General features: G+C 44.7%; 1 protein-coding gene across 1 annotated transcript in view; it reads right to left on the bottom strand.

Moving 5' to 3' along the window:
• CEP170B (centrosomal protein 170B) overlaps positions 1-23,369 on the bottom strand; it is a 57,654-nt gene extending 34,285 nt beyond the window's left edge. Inside the window, exons 1-5 of the mRNA XM_017728943.1 lie at positions 23,234-23,369; positions 11,267-11,356; positions 8,182-8,260; positions 5,482-5,540; positions 2,899-3,037 (exon numbers count right to left, since the gene is read on the bottom strand). Coding sequence (XP_017584432.1) covers positions 2,899-3,037; positions 5,482-5,540; positions 8,182-8,260; positions 11,267-11,356; positions 23,234-23,338 — 472 coding nt within the window. The 5' untranslated portion in view covers positions 23,339-23,369. The remainder of the gene's footprint in view (positions 1-2,898; positions 3,038-5,481; positions 5,541-8,181; positions 8,261-11,266; positions 11,357-23,233) is intronic.
• Positions 23,370-24,425: the final 1,056 nt, after the last annotated feature.

Here is a 24,425-nt window from a genome sequence, read left to right as displayed (position 1 = left end):
CTGGTGAGCCAACCGATTTCACAGATGCCGGGAGAAGCTCCTGCAATTGGTCCTACTCCTGCAAGTGATGATGCCCATTTCAAGTGGACGCTGCAAGCAGCCTCCACCCCTGGAAACTCAGGCCTGCAGCAGTTATTCAGAGGTTAGTCCTCAGATTCGGGATTACCTAGTCCCATCAGGCTGTGGCAGCTTTGAAAAAACAAAAAATTAAGATCAACCTGGGGATTGACTACGTGCTGAGAACAGAAGACCACAAAGTATCTTATCAAGTACCTCAACTCAGGTAGCAACAGATGGGAACGGGGATTGTGACCATCTTGAAATCTGCTCAGTTCAAGGCTCTACCTGGCTTCCTGATCACTCAAGGCTTTAGACATGAGAGCTAATAGCTATTTTTAGCATTAACTAGCAAAACCGTGGACACTTATCCATATCCATCTCCAACCCACAGGATTAACCAAACTCCTTGCTTCAAACATTTCCCAGATGATTTTCTGCTTACAGGCAACATACACCCAAAAGCTGCAAGTTCAAGAGCATAAAGACTAAATTGACTGTTTCCCATTCACACCCCTTTATCCCTTTATCCTCAGCCCCTCACCTCCTCCCATTTCTAAGCAGCTCTAATTGTTTACATTGTTTTGTTAAACCTCTTCCTTGAAAGCCTGCATTCCCTCTGCCTCTCTTCCATTCTGGCCCTGGGAACCAATCCCTCTAAAGGCTTTTGTCAGCCCAGAACTTGCTCTAATTAGCCAATGCAAATTCCTAAATACCTACAGGCTTAGCAAAACAGCTCTTTTCCTAAAGCCTCTTTCTGCTGCCACTAAGCAAGCCCACTCCCCCACTACATTCTTCTTTTTACCAATCATTTCAAATTGCTGCCACTCCTCCCAGCAGCTGAGGAGAAACGGTGCATGCGTGCAGCTGAGGACAAGGTGAATTAAGTCACATCGCAGATGAAAAAGGGATCCACTGATCATTCTGCTCACGTGACAGAGATGCTTTTGGGAGAGCGAGGTACTGATTTAATGCTCATGCTCCCTCTCTTGCTTCCACAGGTTTCAGTCCAATCCGGCAAAATACTTCAAACAAAAGTCCTGATTTCCTCCATCGCTCAGTGAGGTTAGCAGCGCTTTACAGATTTTTTTAGCTCTGCCTATCAGTCCCACTGCATGTGACACACTTCAGTGCTGGTCCCCAGTAAGAACACAGAACCCGTTTTGCCTTAGAGCTCTGGTCTGTGCCCAGTAAAGATGACAGAAACATAATGCAGTTCAGCGAATCACAGACTAGAGAAACGGGTCACCTTGCTGAGGAGTCACTCAACGTCCCGGCTTTGAAGGTGTTCCAAATATCAACTGCTTACACTATGTAGGTTAAAATCAATGAGAGTGTATTTTGGAAGGTGGCAAAACAAAAACCAGAGGGTTCATGGAACCATGCAGTAGCAACACAAAGTGGTTCCAGTTACCGGCATTGCTTTCCAAGAACCTCCTGCCCCTTGAAAGGCAGCTGGAGAGCTCTTCCCCCAGTGGGGTTCACCTCTTCTCACCCTCCCCGGTGTCACACTTAATCATCCACAATTCCATCCCTTTAAATTCACACTTGTCAGGCTCAGTCCCAAACACAGCCACACAGACACAGCCAAAGCAACACAAAAAAGGTTTTCTGGTGCAAAAAATGGGAGCCAGGCACACGGGTGCGTGTGCTTCCACACATAGCTGGAGACAGCGAGGAGACCGAGGAGGAAGAACATTACTCTGAGACATTACACTCTGGAACATTACACTATGACAGCTTATGGGGATTTTCCTAAGGACAATACGTGGGAGATTAAGGTCAATCAACCCACTCCAATTAGTTACCATGAAGCCTTAACAGATTTATCCAAAGCTGTACATTTTTCTAGAAAGCTGCTGTACCTATATCTAGGTAACCTCACCAAAGATGTTTACCTCACTCTATTACTTGCCCATCCCCTTCCCTCCATTCTCCTCCCTGATTCTTCTTCCAACTGAGAGCAGGCAACTCTCCATGCTAAACCCTAAAGCTTTCTAAGTGCTCTGGCATCCTGGAGCCACAAGACCAACACTACCAATCATGTTACCAGTATGCTTTAAAACCGTATTTCTTCCTCCCATGCACCAGCAAGCTCCAGAAAGCCATGATACCTGAGCAAAACCAGGGAGAGACCCATCAGGACAGTACAGACAGGAAGCAGGAATTTGGGTGAGATGGGTGAGATAAGACTGCTGGGGAGGTCTTGGCAAACCATAATAGGGAACATGGAGGAACCAAGTTTGACAGAGGGTCTTTAAAGGAAGGCAGCAGTTGGTAACAAAATGGAGAACAGAAGGAATTCCTCAAATAGAAAAGGTTTGAAGCTGGGGAACAGCAAACCTGAAGCACACATCTCCCAGTTTGGCAGTCGGTTTCAATCCTACATATTGGCACATTAGGAAATACAGCCATTTAAAAGCATCCAGGGTTTTGTAAAAGAAAGGCTTGCTGCTTCTTTGCCTGCCAGCACCACGCCACAGCAGCCATACATTTTCTACTCTGAGTCACCCTCTCTGTTCAAACACCAGCTCACGATTAGGAAATTAAAAATAGACCAGACAGGTGCCAGAGAACTTACCAAACCTGCTCAGCCCACAGGTTTTCCAGAACATACACAGCAACAAAGCATGTAGGAGCCATCACATCAGCTGAATTTTTTTGGAGGCTGAATCTCCAAAAACCGAGACTCTGGAATACTCCAGGGATTTAGAAAGATGATCCTTCCAGAACTGCTCCCAAATGCAACCCACAAGACTATATTGTCAGAATCATCACCCAGCACAGGACTCAAGCTGCACTTTGTTCAGAATCCTGATTAACTGGTTCCCAAGCAGGTACCTGTAATTGCTTTCCTCTCTCCTTTCTCCAGCTTTGCTTGTGGGGACTCTGTGTAGACACCATGCTCCATGGGCTGCTCCGCCCTCTTCATGGCCGTGCCTTTGTAATTCATCTGGAGTTGGCTGGTGTACTTCTCATGCTGCAGAGACACAAACAGCAGTGAACCCCTCTTCCCCACCAACAGAATCACCCAAAGTCTGTACTGTGTAGGACCCCAGAGTGCCGAGAATATTTCTCTGCCTGTTTTTAAGGGTTCTTACCCCCCTGAACAACACTGTTTTAACCTCCAACCTTGGAAAAAATTACCAATGATCAGACAGGAACTAGAAAATACAGTGGTGTGAATTAGGTGGTAGACTACTCTGTAAGATTGTCACAGGGTGAAAAATGTAGAGGTTTTGGGCTTCTCTTTGTAGTAAATAGATAAGAGTAAAAAATATCAAAATGGAGAATTGTTGTTCTCTAAACCTTCTTCTCCTTCTTCTACTACTCCATGTTCTGCAGTAGAAGTAGTTTGGAATGATTGGATAGAGAATTCCGCAGTTCCTGCCCGTGTTACTGAATAATTGGTAGGAAAGGGAAAATAATATACATTTATAGTAACTATTGGTTAAATTATCTTTAAAAGGCTGTGTAAATCTTGGTAATTAGAGACTTCACTCCTGCTTTCTGTGCTCTATGCTGTACCTGGGTCACGCTAGTGGCTCTGTTCCTCTGATAAGGCTTAATAAACAACTATCAAGCAGCATTGAAACTCAAGGAAAAGTCGAAACAGAAGAAAAGAAAACCCCGGGGTCGGCCTTGAAACTCCAGGATCTCCTACCCTCAGTGCACAGGGGGGAGGAGGAGCCGTGGACTGCTGGTCAGAACTCAGACTGGGATTTCACAAGCCGATAACATCTATCAAAAACACGGTAAGCTGTCCAAAACTAGACCAAGAAACAAATCATGGGTGCAGTTCCGTCCCAAGCGGAGGCAAATATAATACATAGTTTTGAAAGCCTAGCTCATAACCATCCCTTACCAGCATCTAAAAAAGAAATATGTTGTTTGCTGTCCTGGGTGAAAAAAGAGTTTCCTGATGCAGTAATTGGAGATTTGTATTTACCATCTTTTTGGGAGAATATTAATTCTATTCTATACCATTACACGAGTCTAAGAGATGGAACGGCTCAGAAATTAACACCACCAGCTAGAGTAATTCATGAAACCCTTCCAGAGCTGGCACCTCCTGCTTCTGATGAGGAGGAGGTGTTTAAAACTCCTGCAGAGACTTCGCTGACACCCATAAAAGCAGCGGGAGATTTTAAAACCCCGCTCAAACCCTTCCCACCCTTAAAAACAGGCAGAGAAATATTCTCGGCACTCTGGGTTCCTACATCCTGCAGCTGTGTCTTTCAACAAAAAGCATGCACACCTGTGTAGAAGCTACAGCACAGCAGAAATACCCCATTTGGAGGCCATTAAGTGACAATTGTAGTACACAAGAAGGTCAGAGAAGGTCACTGTGACTTAGCTCTGCAAAATCAGAAAATCCTTTAAAGAATAAACTGAGAAGAATCAGAACTCAGGCCATTTTCCACTCAGGATTCAAATCCTGAAATCCCCTTTTTTCTTAAAGGAACATTATAAATTATTTCAAGGCTCTCATCTGCATTATCTCAGTTTTTTGGCAGAGGCAATTGGAACCTATTTGAATTATTTTTTCTGAACCCTCTCTCCAGCTAGGAAAGTGATTCTACCTTAAAACAGGTTCCATATTAACACAGTAAATGAGCTATTTAGAAGTTAGTTTATTACAAGTAAATTAATAAAAGGGTGAATCCATCCAGATTATCCCTGAGTAAGTTCAATGAATCATTTGCCCAATTCTAGCTGTTAGATTTCCTATCCTCATCAAGTCCTAAACACAGAACCAGGGCTAAGAAGGCTGTACCTGCTAGCCAAGAGCTGATGCATGGCACTGATAGCCCAGTCCCACAGCTGAACATTACAGCTTTCTCGCCTAGAGGGGGTTGCTTTCCTGCCTTAGATAAGAGGATGCTTGAATATTTCTTAACTGCTACTGAACAGTGTTTAAAAAATGCCTCACTCGTAAGAGGACTGACTGCTCAGTAAGTAAAAATTGGGAGCTTGAAGGCAAAAACGAGATGGTACATATGAATAAATTAAGCAAACTTCAGCCTGATGGAGGAGGTGTGGTGGAGCTGGCCTAAGTCACCATGCTCAGAAAAGACATCTGTGCTCCACTTCTGGGAGGGAACAAGTTCTGCTGTGCTTCACCCGCAAGTTTCTGTGCTGGTTGTTCTTCAACATATTACAGCTTTAAGTAACCTTTTTTGGCAGTCATGAAACATAAATAACTTGTTCTACATATTAGCACAGAGAAATCAGAATTGAGATAACTGGAAAATGTTATCTCTCCTCAAAGGAGGGTTTTATTAAGTCAAAATCCAAGGAGAGCCTCACATTTTGAAACATTTCACTGCCATCAAGAGTATTTAAATATTTCACTCTGCTTCACCATCACTAGAGTACTTAAATTTATTAAAAAAAAAGTATACCATACCCAGCCACTCTTACCTTTAATGCTTCTTCTGGGACTTTGTGTTGAATTTGTTCCAGGACATACATGTTCGAATGTACAGAACTTGTTAAGGGAAAGACAAAGGAATTGGATGGACAGAGAAATCTAGCATTTAGTCACAAAATGAAAGCAGGATCATAAAACCAGAATATCTTAAAATATGCAGGGTAGTAGAAGTTGCCTGTGCTGGAGCCCAGCATGGTCTTTGTCATGCACAGTTTGTGATGCAGTGTGCAATCACATTTGCTGGCCAGACCCACGACAACAGAGGGGCAGCAGGCAGGGGACCTGAGCAGGAGAAGCCTGGAGGAGCACCAGCAACTCTGTGCAGGACCTGGGGGAGCAACCAGAGCCCCAGCTCAGCTCACACCCTGCTCCTCTCCATTGGCTGGCAGCTTCAGGCACACCACTCAGTATCCTGGCCAAGATGGGCCAGTGTCACACTCTGGATAAGGGAGCAGCAGAGTTCAGCGCCTTGCCCAAATGCTTGGGACTATGGCACTCTCTTGCCGTGACAAGGCCTTTCAGTCACTGCAGTTTTCCAGATGAAAAGTAAATCAGGTCATGAGCTGCTGTGATCTCTTAGGAAGGGAGGAATTCACATGGTTGAGCCCAAGCAATAATCCTCAGCAACACTGTATTTAAAAAAAAAAAAAAAGCTAGCATCTGGAATGGCATCATGAACAACCCAGTCAGCACAGCAGAAAGCAACACGGAAGAAAAAGGAGAGATGGAAAATTTTAGACTAAAAATAAACCAAGTGATACTGGCCTAGCAGGGAAACTCTGCACAGCCTGTAAGTGAAACTGTAAATGGAAAAGAGAAATGCTCTAGTACAACGGGACACAGCTGACTCGGAGACCTCAGGAGATGCTGCCATGCACACCAAGCTGACTGCAGTGTGCACAGAAAGCTCTGCTAAACAGAGTGATACCGAAGTAGCAAAGCAGAGGAAGACATTTTAGCTGCCATAGCTGTAGTACATAGTACAAAGATTACTCGAAAACCTACATTCTTAAAAATTCTCCTGTTGAGGGCAATAAATTCTAGAACTCCTAAGTGTAATCATTCGTTTCACTTGAATATCCATGTAAGGGCTGCAGGACTAAATACTTCAACTCAGCTGCTCATTGCTGAGAATTGCTTTCTATAAAAAGTTTAAACCTGTATCACAACCATTAAAACCCGCCCATACTCCAGGCACTGATTTTTGCCTTCCCAGCACTGGAGTTCACAGCAAGTCTTTTGTGCATTTCCCCAGACACCAAGAGACCAGAACACACACAAGCCGCTACATCAAAAAAAAAAAACATTTGCAAAATTAAGAAAAGCTACAACTGAGATTGCCTATGGGACTGTCACAGACTTCATCATGGGTGCAGCAAGACACCACCTTTAATGACAAGATCCCAGATGACAGGGACCAAGACCCGAAGTATGATCTTACACGTGGCCCAGAAAAACCTGGTTTTCTGCAGATCCAGGATGCCACACATGTAAGTTTAAGCAATCCTGGTTGCAACAGTGAGTGCTCCTGCCCTGTCACTGCTGAGAGCTGAAGTACCCAGTTCCCTGGAAAACCAGTGAGGCTCAAGGTTTGGAATATTTTGAGGGCTAAAGCATGGCCAGGCACAAACAGATTATCGTGGGGACAGCAAAAGGCAGAGAAATGTGGCCTTAGGGTCAAGGATGCACAAGAGTGATCCAACCAAACATTTCCCCCCACCAAATGGTAAAGCTTAGTCTCTGCCTCTATTCTCAGAAGTGTCTGGACTGTTTTAACTGACATTTCCCCAGAAAAGAAAAAAAAACCTGGAGAAGGCACTTGCTACTTCTAAATTCAGCCTGAGTGGGCAAGGTTTGGCAGATAGAAGCAACTGAAAAGGAGTGAAAAAAGTATTAGATTACATGAAAAGACAGCAATAGGAGCCTCTACTTACCACTACTGCTCTGCAGGCTCAGAAAGGCATGCCAACATCTATGCTTATAGCCAGTCATACAGTCACATCAGGATAAAAAAAGAAAGGGATGAAAGCAAAGGTGTTTTAGCAGACACCAGCAGGATTTGTGGTCTGTAAGTAAAGCAGTAACTGCAACCTAGCTTCCCTTGCTAGAGGTGAAATGTACTATTGATAAAGAGATTTACTCTTGCATTTTGTGGCAGAAACAATTTGCACGGGCAAACTTTAATCAATACAGAGTCAAGGGTCTGGCCACAAGCTCCACAGCTAAATGCTGAACGCTGAAGGCCTGAAAATTGTCTGAAAGAAAGCAACTGGGTGAAATGACTAACAAAACAATGCAAGCTGAATGAAAAAAAAATAGGAAGATGCTAGTTCATACAAAAACATATGAACTATGTTTGCTCCTGGTTGGTACCAGCTACAGTTGCCACCCAAGTAAAAAAAAAAAAAATGCAACCCTTCCATAGGAGGAGACTGAAGAGGCACCTCCACAGTCACTACTGCCAGTGCAGGGCCTGATCCAAAGTCCAATGAAAAAGCAGGCACCATGAATAATGTGCTCTGAATTAGTTTCATGGTGGAGAAACACAAGTTTATGATCCATCCAAAGGCTCCAAGAGGCAAAACAAACACCTTACTCAGTAGTCACAATTAGCCCTGGTACCTCTTCATGCAGCAAACAGCGCAAAACCCAAACAAAGCCTGAGTCCAAATCCTCTTCAGAAAGGATATCATAGCCGAAGCGAATGACATCATTCAGTTTCAGGGTGATGTACTTCTGGTCAGGAATCCTCACATCATTGACAAATGTCTGCAGGAGAGAAGCACAGGAATGGGTTTTGACTGAGGGTATCAGGGTGATAAGATTTCAGAGGGACGGTGCTCCTGGAGGGCACCCATGCCCATCTGCCGATGGCAACGCACATACTCGGGATGTGCCAGCACCAAGGCAGGAGCTAGGAGCTAAGTTTCCTGGAAAAATCAACACCAGCAAGTAGCTCCCATGGGCAAGTCAGAGCACCCCAATTATGCTTCAATTATGTGAAGGGACCTCTAGGGAGATTTACCTTTGCACCAGCTGCAAATACAATTTCAGTCCCCGACTTGAACAGGTAAATGAGGCGCCTGAAGTTAGGAACTTCAAATGCTCTTGGCTCTCCTACACCCATCTCAACCAGCAAATGGTTGCAACTCATGATCTTAATTACTAAGCTAGGAATCAGCTTTCTGCTGGATGGCAAACAAGACTGGTGTCAGCCCCAAGGCCTGATAATTTAAAAAGCAAAGCCTATCACAGAGGAAGGGGAAATGAAAATGCACAGGGAAATGGGATAAAAATTTACAGCAGCATCACCATGACACCTGAGGCCACACTGTCCAAGAAAACCAAACCATTTGTGCTAAAAATTCACACACTCCTTTTTCCCATGCCCCAGGCAGTTAATTGAGGCTGAAAGAAGCTAACATCCTTCTAAAGGTGCAAGAAATGTATTTCGCAGCTGTGAATAAATGTCTTTGATGTCTCTGCTTTCTGAGGGGACCCACTATGAAACAATTCTCACAGACCAACCGAGGATCAAATCAAGCATGCGTGGATATCTCTCACAAATAAATCCATGTACTTTTGCAATGACCTGGGCCAAATAAAAATGAGAAAGGGCTGAAGAAGCCCTAGGGTGCTGATGGGGATTAGGTACTCCCACAGTAGGATTTGAGGCAGTCAGACACCAGGAATTACCCTACTTGGCAAGGTGGGATTCACCCAGCCTCTCAGCCCAGGAACCTGCTGCTGGGGCTTTATACCATTAATGCAAACGCAGCTGAGGAAACAAAATTATGCTAGAAAATGAATTTACATGTTTTCACAACTGCAGCACAGTCTTCTGCCTTCTCACTTCAGCCAAGCCAAACATGCATGATAAGACCTAGTATTAACCACAGAGGAAAAATAAATGCTAGAGCAGGAAACTAGAACCTCGGCAGACAACAGTCCCCAGTTTCCTGGCAATTTACAGAAGAGCTGAGAAAGAAGCCTGTAGTTTCAGAATAAAAACAGTGCAGCTAGTTAAAAGGCATGGAATTCCAATTTGCATTACATTTTTTAATATTTAAAAAACCCACATCAGTCACATCTAGAACAGGAATAATTGTTTGCTGAATTTTCTTCAAAACAAAAGTCTGCAAGAACACATTTTGATAGTTACTTATTTGACCGTGATTACTTCAGATAAAATAACTCCAGTAAAATGCTTAATGCAGGTAGAAATGCTACCTTTAAAAACAAAAAACTCTGAAGAGAGACTGCACAATTACCTGAACATTATAACAAAAACAATACAAAACACTTTGACAATTAATATGAACCAGATTATCCAGCAAAGCCACATAACGCATTGCTGACTACTCAAAGTCAAATACAAAATAAAAGGAAATTCTGAAAATGGATTTAAAATCAAGGTCCTCCAAAGTGATTTCTTTTGTTTCAGGGGGGAAAACAAGTTTTTGTGACAATTTTCAAATAAAGACATGTTTCTTGCATGTAAAATTTGGTTTGGCCACAACAGTTTTTTTCCATAGAAGTGTTTGATCAACTGCAGAAGACAGGCACCGCTGTAACTCCTTTTACTCCACTGTCTCTCTAAGCATAAGTCTACTATTAAAATGTTGTAAATTCATATACTTTAGCATGTGCAGATAGAAAATAATTAGTGGTACAAGCCTTCCTTCCCTTGCAATCAGAATTTTCAGCTGTTATTTTGCCACCATGTGTTAAATACCAGGTTTTGAACCAGGGATCCAGCTAGAGTCCAGACCAGTTACTGGAAATATTCCCATTTCAGCAGGGCTCTCTGCCTTCAGCTATTAGGCTGAGAAGGATTAGCCCTCATTCTTGCTGTGTTCAGATGCCAGAAGAGGCAGAATGGTTGAGGGCTGCTTTAGCCACTGTTTTTGTACAAGCTTCAGGGCTCCTCTTGTGGTTTTGTGGTTGTGATGGTGGAGGGCTTCTGTTTCCAAGTCCAAAACAATGGCTCCAGTAAAACCCCCACTGGGAAGACAATTATGTGAATCTAGCTTAGGCCTGCTCCAGCAGAGGAATAGCTCCACTTGTATGAAGAAACTGCCAAAACAGAGGCATGCTATGACATTAGGACATTTTTAACAACAGTGGTGTATTTAAATATCATGGAACTCAGGTGCCTAACACCACTGCGTGAGTTGGACCAGAGCAAGGGTTAAGAATCAGTCAGGCTCAGTTCCCTCTTCCTTGCTCACATTATTCCTCAGTCTTCATGCAAACCAGGCTCAAGGCAGGCAAAAAAGCAATTTTTATTATTTTAAAAAAAAAGAGGTGGTTTTAAGTAGGCTCTCCCCAACAAAATTAAATGTCCCATCATCCCATAAATCACTCCGTGCACTGACAATTGAACCATCAAAAGGTCACCCTGCTCATGCTGAACAGCTGCTCCAGAATCTCCACCAGTTTAAAGTTAACATCCCCAACAGAAAACTGAATTTATTTCCTCCCCTTTTGCAAGAGGCTTTATGGTTTTGTGAGCCCTGAAGCGTTCTGCAAGGACACCAGTAGAGAGGGGGAAAAAGTAGTACAATACTCACCAAGGCTTCCCCCTCCCAAGAGGAGATGCTACATGACCTCCACCTCAGGCCTTGCAAATAATTATGCATGTTTGGCTTAACTCATGCCAACAGCTGCAGTGACCCAAAAGAGTCTGAGAGCAGGATTCAGCGAGTGCACGAGCACTTGCAGACTCAGCACAGTGTGAAGTCGTCCCTGCCAGCTGGGAGGTTTGGTACTCACCCCGTTTAAGCTTCCGAGATCCTTCACCCAGTGCTCATCCTTCTCCTTGTCATAGTTGATTACAGCGTGCTGCTTATCCACACTGCGGGACTGGCAATGGAAGCACAATGAGCGTGAGACGGGTCAGGCATAAGAGACACTGTTAACCAGAGCAACATTGAGACATTAAACTGACTTCATATGGGGTAGGGGGACAGAGGGGGAAAGCAGAAAGGATTAAATACTATGTACTACTATATATAATTGAAGGATAAGTAGTAAATGCTTCCATGGTTGTTTGCAGAGTTTGAAGACAATACACTATTTGCATGGAGAAGGGAAAAGAAAAAGTTTTTAAAAAATTGCTGAAGGCTGTCAAGACTATGCCATAATTTCAATAAATTATATCAATACACACTGAACAAAACCAGTCAAACTGAAAGCCTAGGGGCCAGGATCTGAGCCAGCATGAGCTAGAAGAGCTCCATTTTTTAACTGCTGAGGCAAATGGCCTCATCACTAGAGATGATACTACTTGGGATCATTTCTTCCTATTTTTCAAAGGAAAAAAATTCTTAAGTTACAAACTAAACTTATTCCTAAAAATTTACACTGTTCCCAGGATTATGTCCTGGAATTGATTTAAATTTTAGGATGTGTTCCAAGTTAGAGAGAGGTTAGTAAAACTGGAATGAGAAAGCACGCAACTCCAGGAAAATTTAAATTGTAAGCTGGGTTTGAGAACACTGAACTTGACAGTGATCTGGTGCCACTGGCTTTGTCACAATGCACAAGTAATGCACCTTATCTTCAAAAGAGAGTATGACACTTGAGCAGGCATTGTGTCAGACTTCTGAAGAAGTGCTATAACAAGATGTATGAATAATTTTGAAATATGGTGTGTTACAGCTATAAAGACACCAGACTGTCTGTATTTAGACCTGCTGCCTCTCATAACTCGAATCCTTGCTGCAGTTGACCCCAGGCAGTTGACCCCCAGCAGTCGCTCCATCAGCACATACATGCAGCACTGAGACCTCCCTGGTATCTCAGGCCAGGGGAGGGGAGGGCATGCTACCAGAGCAGGGAGAACAGCCAGGCTCCAAGTCAGCTAATCCTCTTCTTCCTGGGTACCAACCAACAAGTTCTTGCTGAAAAGTCCTTCCCTTTTGCCAAGTATAAACACACTGGTTTCCACAGCACAGCTCTCAGCAAGCCATTATCTGGCTTCTTGCAAGCATGCAGAGGCAAAGATTGTTTCAGGGAATTCCTTGGTGAAAACAAAAGAGGCTTTTTTCACACAAACTGCTACTATTTGCAGGAATTTCTTCTGGCCCTGCCAATGTCAAGCACATTGGAAATACCACAACACCTGAGAACCTCCTTCCCCTGCAGAGCATCCATCAGCCCAGGAGACACATCCTCCAGATTAACCCTGAAGTACCAACATGAACTAAGCATATACCTGGCCAGAAGCTTGCCCTTCCACTTTGCAATGTCCCTCACACTATTCATGACATGTCACCCCAAGCAGAGGCAGTGAGGAGAAGAGCAAGTGACCCCATGGCTCCAGCTCCCTCACTAATACAGTTATCTCCATGCTGCTGGACTTAACAAGGAAGCACTTCATGTTTGCTACCCAACTGATGCTGCTCAGACAGCAATCACCCCCACCAAGACACAAACAACAGCTGGTGGGACAGGCAGAGACAACATGGTTGGGGACATCCCACCCATGTCTCCTGCTATGCTGAGCACTAAACATGAGAACCAAGACAGCAATGCCCTCCCAGGAGGAGCACACAAAAACCCCGCGCCCCATGCCATCCCCACACTTGGTGTCTGACCCCTGACCTCAAGGCAGAGCAGGTCTTAAGCATCTGCAGTGCAATGCTGCTGCTTCTCTCTTATTATTCACACCAGGTGCAGCTCCTCGGTCTATTTTTCAATGACCCAAGTGGCTGTGGCAGGTGTATGCAGTGCAAGGTAAGGATGGTCCAGGTGAGGACAGTCAAGGGACATTGCCCAGGCCCTGCAACTCAGCATACGGCCCTGAGGACAAGAAGAGTCTCCAGTCACAGCCTCAGGCATCAGAGCAGCTGATCCTACAAAAGCTGGGGCTGTTCCTGACCTGTCACATGGTCCCTCACACCCTTTGGAGGGATGCAAGCCCAGAGTCTGTCCCCACAACAACCTGGCTGTGTGAGCACTGCACCTGGACTGGGGCTCCCTGGAGGACTCACCACACCTCACCTACAAAGCAGAAGGGGTAGACCATCCCCTCTCCCTATCCATGGGCATTTATGTACTGTGCTTCATCCCACTGGAGTCAAAGACAACCATGCACACGGGACTGTGCCTGCACAGCACAGATGTGGTCTGTCTTCTCTGTGATCCCTCTGCTACTCAAAATTGTGGACGTCACTGCTCCCAACAAGATGCAAGGGAATGCTGATTAACTGGGGCAGCAGTGTTTGCTTTAGCTTTTTACAGTACATCATGGAGGCTCATTTAAGGATTAACAGATTCTAAAGGCAGAACAAACCGTTTAGCCCCCTTCCAAGGGCAGAAAGGCTTCCACCCCAAAAAGTTAACCCAGACAAAAAATTGGGGTAGATTTCATCTGGTATCTGATTTTAAATGAATCACAGGTCACTTAAAAAGAAGTTTATTTTTGGGAACCAGCTGTCTCTGAAAAATTCAGTTTGCCCTGCATCTGACCCTGATGTAAGTGAGCACAGCCTTTGGTCTGCTGTGTTCCACAACAGCTGACTTCAGCCACTCAGGGGTCCCCAGTCAGACGAGGGTCATCTCAGGGGAGCAGACACGTATTCTAGCAACATGATATTCCCCTACATAAATGCACGAAGAGGTCACCAAAGGAACCCATTTATGCCACTCTGTTTTTCAAGGAAGTTCCGGCTGTGTTCAAGAAAGCCCACAGCAAAAGGAGTCAAAACAACATGCAAAATCTGACCCACAGTCTTCATACAACCTCTCACCATCTCTTTAAGAGCGCATCAGGAACAAGGCAAACTGTTATGCTGATTGCACTTCTGTGAAATTTCATGCTTTTGTGGAGAAGAGAGGAATTTTCTTAGTTTTGTTTATGTTATGCTAGAAAACATCACAGGAACTGGCAGCAGGAGTTCCTAGGGGCCTGTCTCCAAGGAAACTCAGCTTAAAATAACTAAAATCACACCTTATTTATTTTAATGCAGACTTGCCAAAGGTCACTCTTACTTGAGAACTGAGGTGTGGTTTATTTCAACATCAGTCACATTTAACATAAACTGCTCTTGCGTGCAGCGACAGCGGCAACCCGGTGGCTGACGGTGCTTTTGTCTCAGAGAGGAGCAGGCTGCCTCAATCCCACTTCCCAAGAGGAGACTAACCAGTCTCCATGCTGCTAACAGCTGAGAGCCCAAGAACAGTCCTGCAGAAGTCATTTCAGCCCAGCAGGCCAGTGGTTTCTAAGGAGTGACCTGCTGAATCACAGAAAGTGTTTTAAGAAGCCTGAGTCAACACATTACAGAGCTGCCCATGGGTGCAGAGCTCCCAGCCATCTGCAACTTCACTGAAAAGATTTCAGCCATCTATAAATTGAAAAACTGCAATTAAGTTGACTGAATCACTAATATAAGAGGACTTCCTAGCCTAAATGCACATGTGCACCAAATACTGAGTCTTGCTTAATGATCAGCCATGACCTCCACCAACAAAAGGCAAGACTGATCCATCTGTCAGGAGAGGCTAGAGGGGTCCAAGACAAAAAAAACCCAACAGAATTTCCAATGAAGTGTTAATAAGAAACCTCAATTACCTATCCAGATATCAAAAGCAAAAAATAACCAGTACATCCTTGCAGTTAATCTGTTTCACCAGAAAAGCAATTGTGATGGGGTGAGCAGCAGTCCTGAGCTACAGGTAAGAGATCTGAACAGCCAAACCGGAGCTAGAGCACCTCAGAGGAGGTTGAGAAGGGGAAAAGAAGGCAAGGAAGGGAGGTATTCTCTTAAGCACTGGTGATCTGCAGGCAAGAAACAAGGCTACACTCCGACAGGCTGGGAATGAAGGAAGAACATAGCATTCTCACCATGTCCCAACACTGGACCTGTTATCAAATGAAAACAACTCTCAGGAAAACACGTGTGCTCTTCTCATTAAGAACATTTATACTTCTCTGCAGGGAAAACATGGACACTGATTTGTTACTACACTCAGCCCTCATCCACAGCTGGAATTTCCAGACATTCAAATCACTTCCTAATATAAGGTTGTGCTGCTGTTCTGTCATACTATCTACCATGCATCATGTTTTAAATACCTAGTAGACAAAATGCACACACAGCATATAACTGAGGATGGAGGTACTTCATATATAGCTCTTCTTTCTTCCAAGATCACATTAACCAGATAGTCCAAAACATAGGAATGGTACATGTGGGTCTGCCAGTCCCACAGTGGTGCTGACACCTTGGATCAGCAGTCTCCAATCAGCCATGCAACCAGGCAGCTCACTTGTGAGTCTCAAAACTGCACACATCATCAAATCAGCAAAATCAGCTTCAAAAGCTTGCAGGAATCTCCATGGAGGCACAAATGCTACGTGTGCTGCACATACCCAACAGCTTTGCGTTTTGTGAAGGGTCTGATCCACAGAACAGGGCACTTGGGATGAAAGGATGAGCTGCAGACATGCCAAGCAAAATCCACAAGGAAAAAAGACTTGCCTAGGAAGGCAGGAGGAGAAACACAGCCAGACAGCCTGTGTTTCCCCACAGGGCCAGGGAGCAGACGCAGCTCAGCTGTCTAAGTAGATACAGATGCTACTTTTTTCTCAGGAGAATTACCATGGGTGAAAACGTACTGGTTGGGGTTGAGATTTGGACCTCAGCCCTGCCAGTGCTGTGAGGCATCGTGGTATTGGAGATAAAATAAACAAACATGAGCAGTTTCCCTGTTCCTCACTGCAGTCTGCTGTGCACTTCTGGCACAAAATAACTGCAGCGTTCTGGTGGCAGCATGCAATAAAACAGTTGCTCAAATACTTTCCATAGTGAACAGGTTACATTTCTGCCAGTACTGTGCTCTGCACAAGTGTCCCAGTAAGGAAATACAAACCTCTGCAGGTGTCCCACTTTAGAGTGGAGACAGACAAAACCAAATTAAAAAAAAAAAAAAAAATCCCTTGCATTCTGGCCTGAGATGCGAATTTTGCTCTTCAAAAGTAAGAAGCCGGATAACATTTAATGACAGATGTGAACACTGGGTCTCCCTCTTTCACCACAAAGCATTTCACAGCGTTGCATGCACTGGCCCGTTCAGTACTTTTCCAGAACATCAGTGAACGCTCCATCCTGCCCCAGGCTGGTTGCAAGAGTGCCACCCCTGTGGCAGCCTGATTGCTCCCAGGGGCAGGTGCTGCCAGCTTCTAATGACTCTGCCTAAGCAGACAAATCTCTTCAGCAAGTGTAGCCACCTCATCCTGGGGCTCACTCACTTTACAGCTCCCAGGCTGCAGAGGCTCCTGCCTTCAGCTTTGCTGCAGCCAAGATCATGGGCTTTGTGGATCTGTGGCTGAACCAGGGCCTGAGTATTCAAGCAAAATAAGGCACTGAACAAAAGGGAGAAATCCCCCAGGAAAATGAAACTGTAATCCCCACAGCTTGGCAAAGGGATTTGGAGGCTGGCATGGTTCCCATAAAAACTTAACCCGTTATTTTGGGGTAAAATGGGTTTTTGCTTGCTGGTTCCCCATGCCCAAAGTGAACTGGTTCAAGTGACCCAGGGTCAGATCCTGACCGCAGGCAGGGAGCATGCTGCCCCACAGATGCACTGGCTTTCCCTTTGTTTTACATGGCCACCCAGGAGGCATGGAAAAGCATCATTTTAGGTGGGACAGAAGCCTGAATTTTTATAGTGCATCTGAGCTGCTACTGCCTGGATCAGGATCTCATACAAGGAAGAGGTCCCTGTTTTCTCTGCCCACTCCAGAGTGGGACAAACCCTCCTTTGGCAGTCCAGGCTTCCAGCACCTTGCCAGCTGCATGAAGCCCCCTCAACCCTAACAACTACCTGCCTCCAGTGCCACCATCACCTCTCTCCCTACACTGCCTCCAGCAATGAACTCCCCTCTAAAGTCTGCTGGTCCTGCTATGCCTCCAGCCTCCTACACCCACATCTCATCAAGCATCGTAACCTTCTCCCATCAACTGCACATTAACAGAACACAATGGGACAAGGAAGAGCCAAAAAAACAACTCTAGACCTGGAAATACAGGATGTGCATCCTTCCTCCCACAGCTGCTCTCCCAGCACCTGGAAACACTACCTGTCAAAAAGCAGCACACGCTCCCAAGGCTAGATCCATTCCCTTCTGTAAGACATTTACTCCCTTTGTAACACCTAATGAATTACTCTTGGCAATTCCCAACACCCAGGGACTAACTTAGGTGCTTGTTCACACCCTCCGGATAACTGCAGCAAAACAGCATGGGCGGGGATGTCCCAACTACAGCTTCCCACATCAACCCTGCACTTCCATGGGGAAGGAGGTCCAGACACAAAAACCAGCAGAGATTCCCCTCAGCTTCTTCTAGGAGCTCCCAGTGCTGGACGTGAGCAATGGAGGGATACAATTTCTGCACTGTAGTGAATTCACCTAGAAGGACCAGGAAAAAGATCACCTACCAAGTTCACACCATCTGCTTCTTCCCAGCATAATGTTGTAGATAACCTACACCACACCTATTCACATTTGTTTATGTATGCAGTTACTAAACTACATAGGAGAGACATCGTATTATCAAGTATGGCCCAGGGAAGGCAGGATACATCAGGTCAGTGAAACCTTAATTTGACCAGATGTCACACACAGGCAGAGTTCATCTTTGCACTCTATTATTTGTGGAGCATGCCGTGCACCCTGCATACCAGACACAGAACAGATCCTGCGGGGAAAAATATCCAGGAACGACACAATAACAGATTGCATCTTCATGCCTATGTACACAGGGGCAGAGGCAGGATTACACAGGCAGCCTTCAGCAGCCTTCACACTAGTGTGTTGTAACTGCTCTGCAGTTATAAACACTTGACTTAGCAGCCATAAGAATATTCCTTCAGTGCCTAGAATGCTTGTAATTCCCTGGCTTTTTAACAGAGCAAGCTAAAAAGAGGAAAACACAGTATTGTTACCTTTATGTGATTCACCAGAAGAACGAACTTGTGTGTTCAGCTCACAAGGCCCTACCACTTGAACTGACTAATTGGTATCATAAGCAGCATGTGAAGTCCCATCTGGACCAGTGACAGATGCTTGGCTAGGAGCTTTTCTCAGTTCTCTGCTGACACCAGAATAATAGCAAGTCCTGACCCATCTCAGGCCTAAGGGCGATGCTGCTCAGCAGCCACATCCTGTAATGCCCGCTTAGCCCACACTGAGCAGCTTCTGCCCTATCTGCACCACCCCCTCCACTTTTCCAAGTCCTGCTGCTCCTCCTCTCACTGCACCAACAGAATCCTTACACTACCTCACTTAGCCAAATCTTCATCTCTTGGTGAAGCTTTATAGAGTAGAAATCCAACCACTAGATGCAAAGATCTGACCTCTGGCTTCCTGAAACACAAGTGAAAAGATTGAAGAAGCACTCTGGAAGTATCATTACCCTCTTGGCTTGTCCTTGCCCTTTCCTCGAGAGCTGCTTTGACCACTGTCTGAGCCAGGATGCCAGGTCAGGTGCAGCTTGATCTAATCTAGCACAGCTGCTCTTACATCTACACCCCAGCCTTGTCAATATCTGCACCCAGTTCCTCTTTGCCCAACCTGCGATGCTTCTGCACTCCATCCCCTTGCCAACCTCACTCCCAGATGAAATTACTTAAGACAATAGTATCAAGTAGGTCCCTGCTGACCACATTCAAACTCCAGGTTTTATTCAAAGGTTTGGAACTTGGTCAAACACATTTAGATTATTGATTAGGGAAAAAAACAGACCACTACCTTCAACCTAGTCATTCACTCTTGAAAAGCTTCACTGCCCCAGCTCTACAATGCCAGAACTTCAAAGAACAGGTTAAATATACTTTAAAATAATTGAACTGAAGAAAACAGCATTTTTCTCAGAGTTGCTCACAGCTAAGACCAAAGAAGGGAGATAAATGATTGCATCCAGAACACACTGCCTAAAACAGACGCTTGGAAAATAAACTCTCATCCCAAACAGCTACAAAGTTTAGCAGAGTTATAAGCAATTGCAAACAGTGTCTCCTGATAGGAAATGTCAGGCTGTCTCAAAAGGCACACGGGATAAAGGCATAAAACAGAAAGCACCATGGTGCCTGCACCTACCCCTGCTGTAACTCACACTCGTGTGCAAACTCACCCAGTGTAGGACAATCACATGCCCAGAACATCACTCTAAAGGGAGGGAAATACTCAAGAGAGCACTGGTTAAACATTTTTATTCCACAAATTTTCCAGTAAACATCACTCTCAAACAAAAACAGGGAAATCATGACCCTGCTTTCCATTCTGTTAAATATTTACATTTTGCAAAAAAGCAAAAAAATGTTTTGTTTAGGAGCAGAGGGGAATGCTTTAATGGTTAAGGGAAATTTTCGAGTTTGCAAAATGTTTGTCCCCTAAGTATCCATCACATTAAGCAAGTTATCAAAGCTGATTAAAATGGCAGCTACATCTCCCAAGAAGGATGTTGGGGGAGGGAAAAATTATTTTCTTCATGACGATCCAAAAACTTTTTTATTTTTCATTTTTAAAAAGAGTAAACCTTTTCAGAGCATTACTTCCTACCACCCCCAAGCTTCACATTAAATACCCACACCAGTGCAGGTTAGTGAAGGTCCAGATTTCCACACTCTTGCAGTTTGTTGACTGTTACCTGAAGGAACCAGGGAGGCTGTTGAAGAAATCAAACACTTTTCTTAGAAAGAGGGCAGAATTGAGCCCTTGGCTCTGATAGCAACACTGCATGCCAAGCTACAGCTACACTACACAGCATTTTCACCCATGCATTAACATTCAAACCCAATGTAAATCTCGCATTTACTTGTACTAGAAGCTTTAGAGAGCTGCAAAAACATTTAAAATATTTCTAATCCTCTTAGCAGGTATAGAAGATATCAAGGTAGATTATGTTTCTCCACTATCACACCAACTTAATTTTAAGATGAAAGACTCTGGGTTTCTTCACCGCTTTGTTAATGAGAAAGCAAATCCACTACTTGTATTATGAAATAAGAAAACCAGACAAAACTAAAGCTTGATTGTTTGGTGACAAAGCCATCCTTTTTTGCCGTTTAGAGATCCAATACCTTGAGACAGCATGTTACAAGAAAATATCGAAAGACAAGACACTCCTAAAACAGTAAAATGAGAAGGGCATGACTGCAGGTGTCCAGGACAAGGATTATCTCCGTGTTGTATGTTTGAGCACAGTGTCTCAACAGGGACTCAACATGGTCTCAACAGGGAACCACAAACCATATCACGATGAAATCAATAAGCAGTAACAGCCTTAAAGATGAAAAAACACTGACCAGGTCACTTAGTCACTGCCAGTCTGTTCCCAGCTGTGCACTTTAAAGGATTAAATGTCAATATCTCAAAATGTATATGGAAAATAACTGTGCTGTGAATATACAGTTTCAGGGTCAGTACCACAGAAATACTACAAGGTGCAAATAATTGCCACAAGAGCTCTGTCCATCTGCTCTGATAACTGCCCTGCTTCTTAAGCTTCTCCCAAGACAAATGATTGTGCCAGTCTGCACAATGATTTTGTGACATGGACAGTCACAGTCAGGAAAAAGTCTATTTTTAGATCTTGTCCTCCATCTGCTCACACACAATTCTGCTTGGATATCAAGTCTCTCTGTTCACAGCTTCTCTTCTGCTCTCAGTCTTACTACAAACATCTCATTTGGAGCCCCAGGTAGCTCTGGAAAACATCTTTATAAGTAAATGGCTAGTAAAAGAATGTGCTGTGCTGTTCAAAACAAGACCTTACATGTGAGCCAAGAAAAAGCTTTATTACTGGAGGTAGCAGCCTAGTATGTTTATAAAGTGTCACATGAACACAAGCTGCTGGCTTTTATAGACAATCCAGAGCCTTCACTCAGGTGAAATAATGGAAACCTCTTTTAATACCACCCACCACCTACAAGCCCCCAAATACAACCATTTCACAGATACTCCTGGCTCTTTCAGGAATCTCAATGCATTTACCTTGTAGAAAAGTGCATAGCAAATGAAGAGCATCACAAGGTTGGGTACTCCACAAGCAACACTCACAAGCCAGCTCAGACTTGCAAAGAACCATGAAATACTCTGGTTGGTACGGAGTGGCTCACAATCCATGATACCCAGTTAATCCCATAAGCAACTAGAGAAACAAGCTGTGCATTTTAAGCATAACTGATATTTGGGTACTTTTATTTAAGCATGCACAGTTTGAGACATGATTTTCAGAGTACTGAAATCTGACAGTAAAAAAAACCCAAAACCCCAAGTACCTTCACAAGATATTAAGATGGGCAGCCTAAAACTCAGACCATTTCTGGAAACCATGGCCACTGAGTGTTTTCTCCCTTCAAGTTATGAGAGAAGACAGCAATCAGGTTTCTGAGCAGCCAAATGCAGGCGTACAGCAAATATCAGGATATTTTTAATGTGTCACCTTTACATGCCTCACCAGCCAGACATGTAGAAACACAAAGTAAGAGATAGTGTGATTCATGGGAGAACCCAAACAAATGATCTGCTGTGGAGCAGGAGCTTCTAACTCTACCCCTGCAGCACAGCCATGCCATTCACTGCCAGCAGGCAGAGCAGGACAAACACTGCAAGCTCTCCTTTTGTGGACACTGACATTTTGTTACAGCTAGACAGCACCTTGTCCTCCAAGTACACCTTATACAAGAATTTCTACCTCTCTAAACAGACCTCTTACTAACATATCATACAAAATCCCTGCAGCGACTACAAACACAGCCTCCTCAGTAGATCATTAACACAGCATTTAGGACATACCTGTGATCAGGTCAGCAGTGGAAATTATGAGGAGGGAGTCTCCATTGTGCAGGCAGCTTCCTAATTTTGCCACCAACAGGAACACGTGCCACCTTCACAAAGGGGCAAAAGGGGGACAGGCAGGTGCAATCGAACATTTTTTGTGCATTTAAGTACTCATGGCATAGGTCTAGCAGAGGCACTAATTTAATTCTGAGCTTCTACAAATTCCTGAGCTAAACTGCTCCTGTCAAAAGCTCTTTGCAAGATTCCAGCTCCATTTGTCTGGAGTGACATCTACTACATTATGCTGTCAAACATCAGACCACAGTCAACACTTCAGACATGTTGGATTAGGTCCAGCAGAGACACATGCTGGTATGGAAAGTACTGACAGAAGCTGCAAGTTTGCCCAAGTAACACAATTACTTTGGGAAGAGGTCACCAGCCTACTCACTCCACCAAAACAGACTTCCTCTGCTAAACATCAGTATTTTCTACCACGATAAAAACACCTAAGTGAGAAATACCAGCATAAATAATTTAATCCAATTTAAAGGGAAAAACAGGTAAACAAAAAACCCTGCCTGCATTCAAATCACATGTAAACAGCACATGTATTAAAAGCTAAAAAAACCAGCAGCATAATCGCAGATCAGGACAGAATTGTTTACTGCTTCTAGTAGCATCAAGACAGTTAATCTATTTGATTAATCTCCCACCACTACGGAGCCTATCCATCTGATGACATGGCAATTTGAAAACCTCACTTGCGCTGTCACAAACATGAAGTCTTCATGGGAAACAAAGACACAGGATAAAAAGAGGAAGTTCCTTTCAAAAGGTGTCACTTGAAGAAGCATCAAACATCTCTATAGATCCCCAGCATTACGTACACATCTACTGCATCTTCGGGAGAAATAATAAAAATAAATAAATAAATAAAGCCACGTTACCTGGAGCATGAGTTCACAGTCATCTCTGCCAACAAATATCATCTCCCGAGGGAGCCGATGGCGAATGCCAGTGCTGCTCACCAAGAACCACGAAGTCACACTCATTTTGGTGCTTGGCACTTAACCTTTATACATCCTAAACACAAAAAAATCCACAACAGAGTGAGCTATTAATGAAGTGTGCAAATACAACAGTGTGTAGCCACCACTGCCAAATTTCCCTCTACCATGGGACCCAACACTGCCTCATGCACTTGTGTTCCTATCTTAAATCTCTGGTGACAACAAGCAGTTGTGAAGTGTCTGCCAGGACCTGCTGCCCATGTGCCATGGGTAGGAGTTCTGCAGCCTGAAAATATTCCTACAGCAAAGTAAGACTAAGGGTCTGAAAAAAGGATTGTTTAAAAAATTGAAGCATCCAACTTCAATGAAATTATGAAGTATGGTGGGAAAAGAGAAGAGAAAAAACCAATCTCTTTTCCAGAACATTTCCTCATCACTACCACAGCGCTACGCAGCTTGAGCTTTCCCCATGATCAAAGATGTGGACCAGCACATCAGTGAGGTGACATAACGTGGCTCCTCTAACCTTTCACAGTGCATTCCCAGGAGCGCTTAAACCAGTGGGAGGGAGGAGACCAACCTCCCTATTGCTCATCCCATTTCCACCCTGATGTAAACTGGGAGCCCACAAATCCTTCCTTCCTTCCTTCCTCCCCCGCTGCATGGCCGGTTCAAACACCAAACTGCTCTGCTACCCCAGGACAGGAAACACAGGCTGCGATTCCCACCGGGGGTTTCGGTGCTCAGCAGGCGGAGGGGCGGCAGCTGTGACCTGCGTGCGGCACTCACCGGGCACTCTCCCGGCCACACCTGTTTGTTGTCGCTGCTACAGCCCGGCTGCGGGCAGCCTGTTCCTGCGGCCTCTCCGCCTTCCTCTCCCACAACATCCCATTTTCCTCTCCCTGGCTGAAGGAAGGAAGATTCAGTGGCACACTCCAGGTTCTCGCCTTCCCCTCACCCACCTCCCGCGCTCCCAGCTGCATTCCTAAGCGCACCGGGAGAAGATCTCCATTTTACCCGGGCTGCGCGGCGCTCCCCGGCCCGACCGCCGCCTCACCGGCCCGGGCGGCCCCGGGGCGCGCAGGTGGGGATGAGTGACCTCCGCGGGGGGACGGGGACAGTCCGCACG

Source organism: Corvus brachyrhynchos, unplaced genomic scaffold (genome assembly GCF_000691975.1).
Source record: "Corvus brachyrhynchos isolate BGI_N302 unplaced genomic scaffold, ASM69197v1 scaffold1, whole genome shotgun sequence".
In the NCBI taxonomy this organism is placed as follows: Eukaryota; Metazoa; Chordata; class Aves; order Passeriformes; family Corvidae; genus Corvus; species Corvus brachyrhynchos.
Note: the sequence above shows the minus strand (reverse complement) of the source record. Positions and strands in the feature narration are given on the sequence as shown.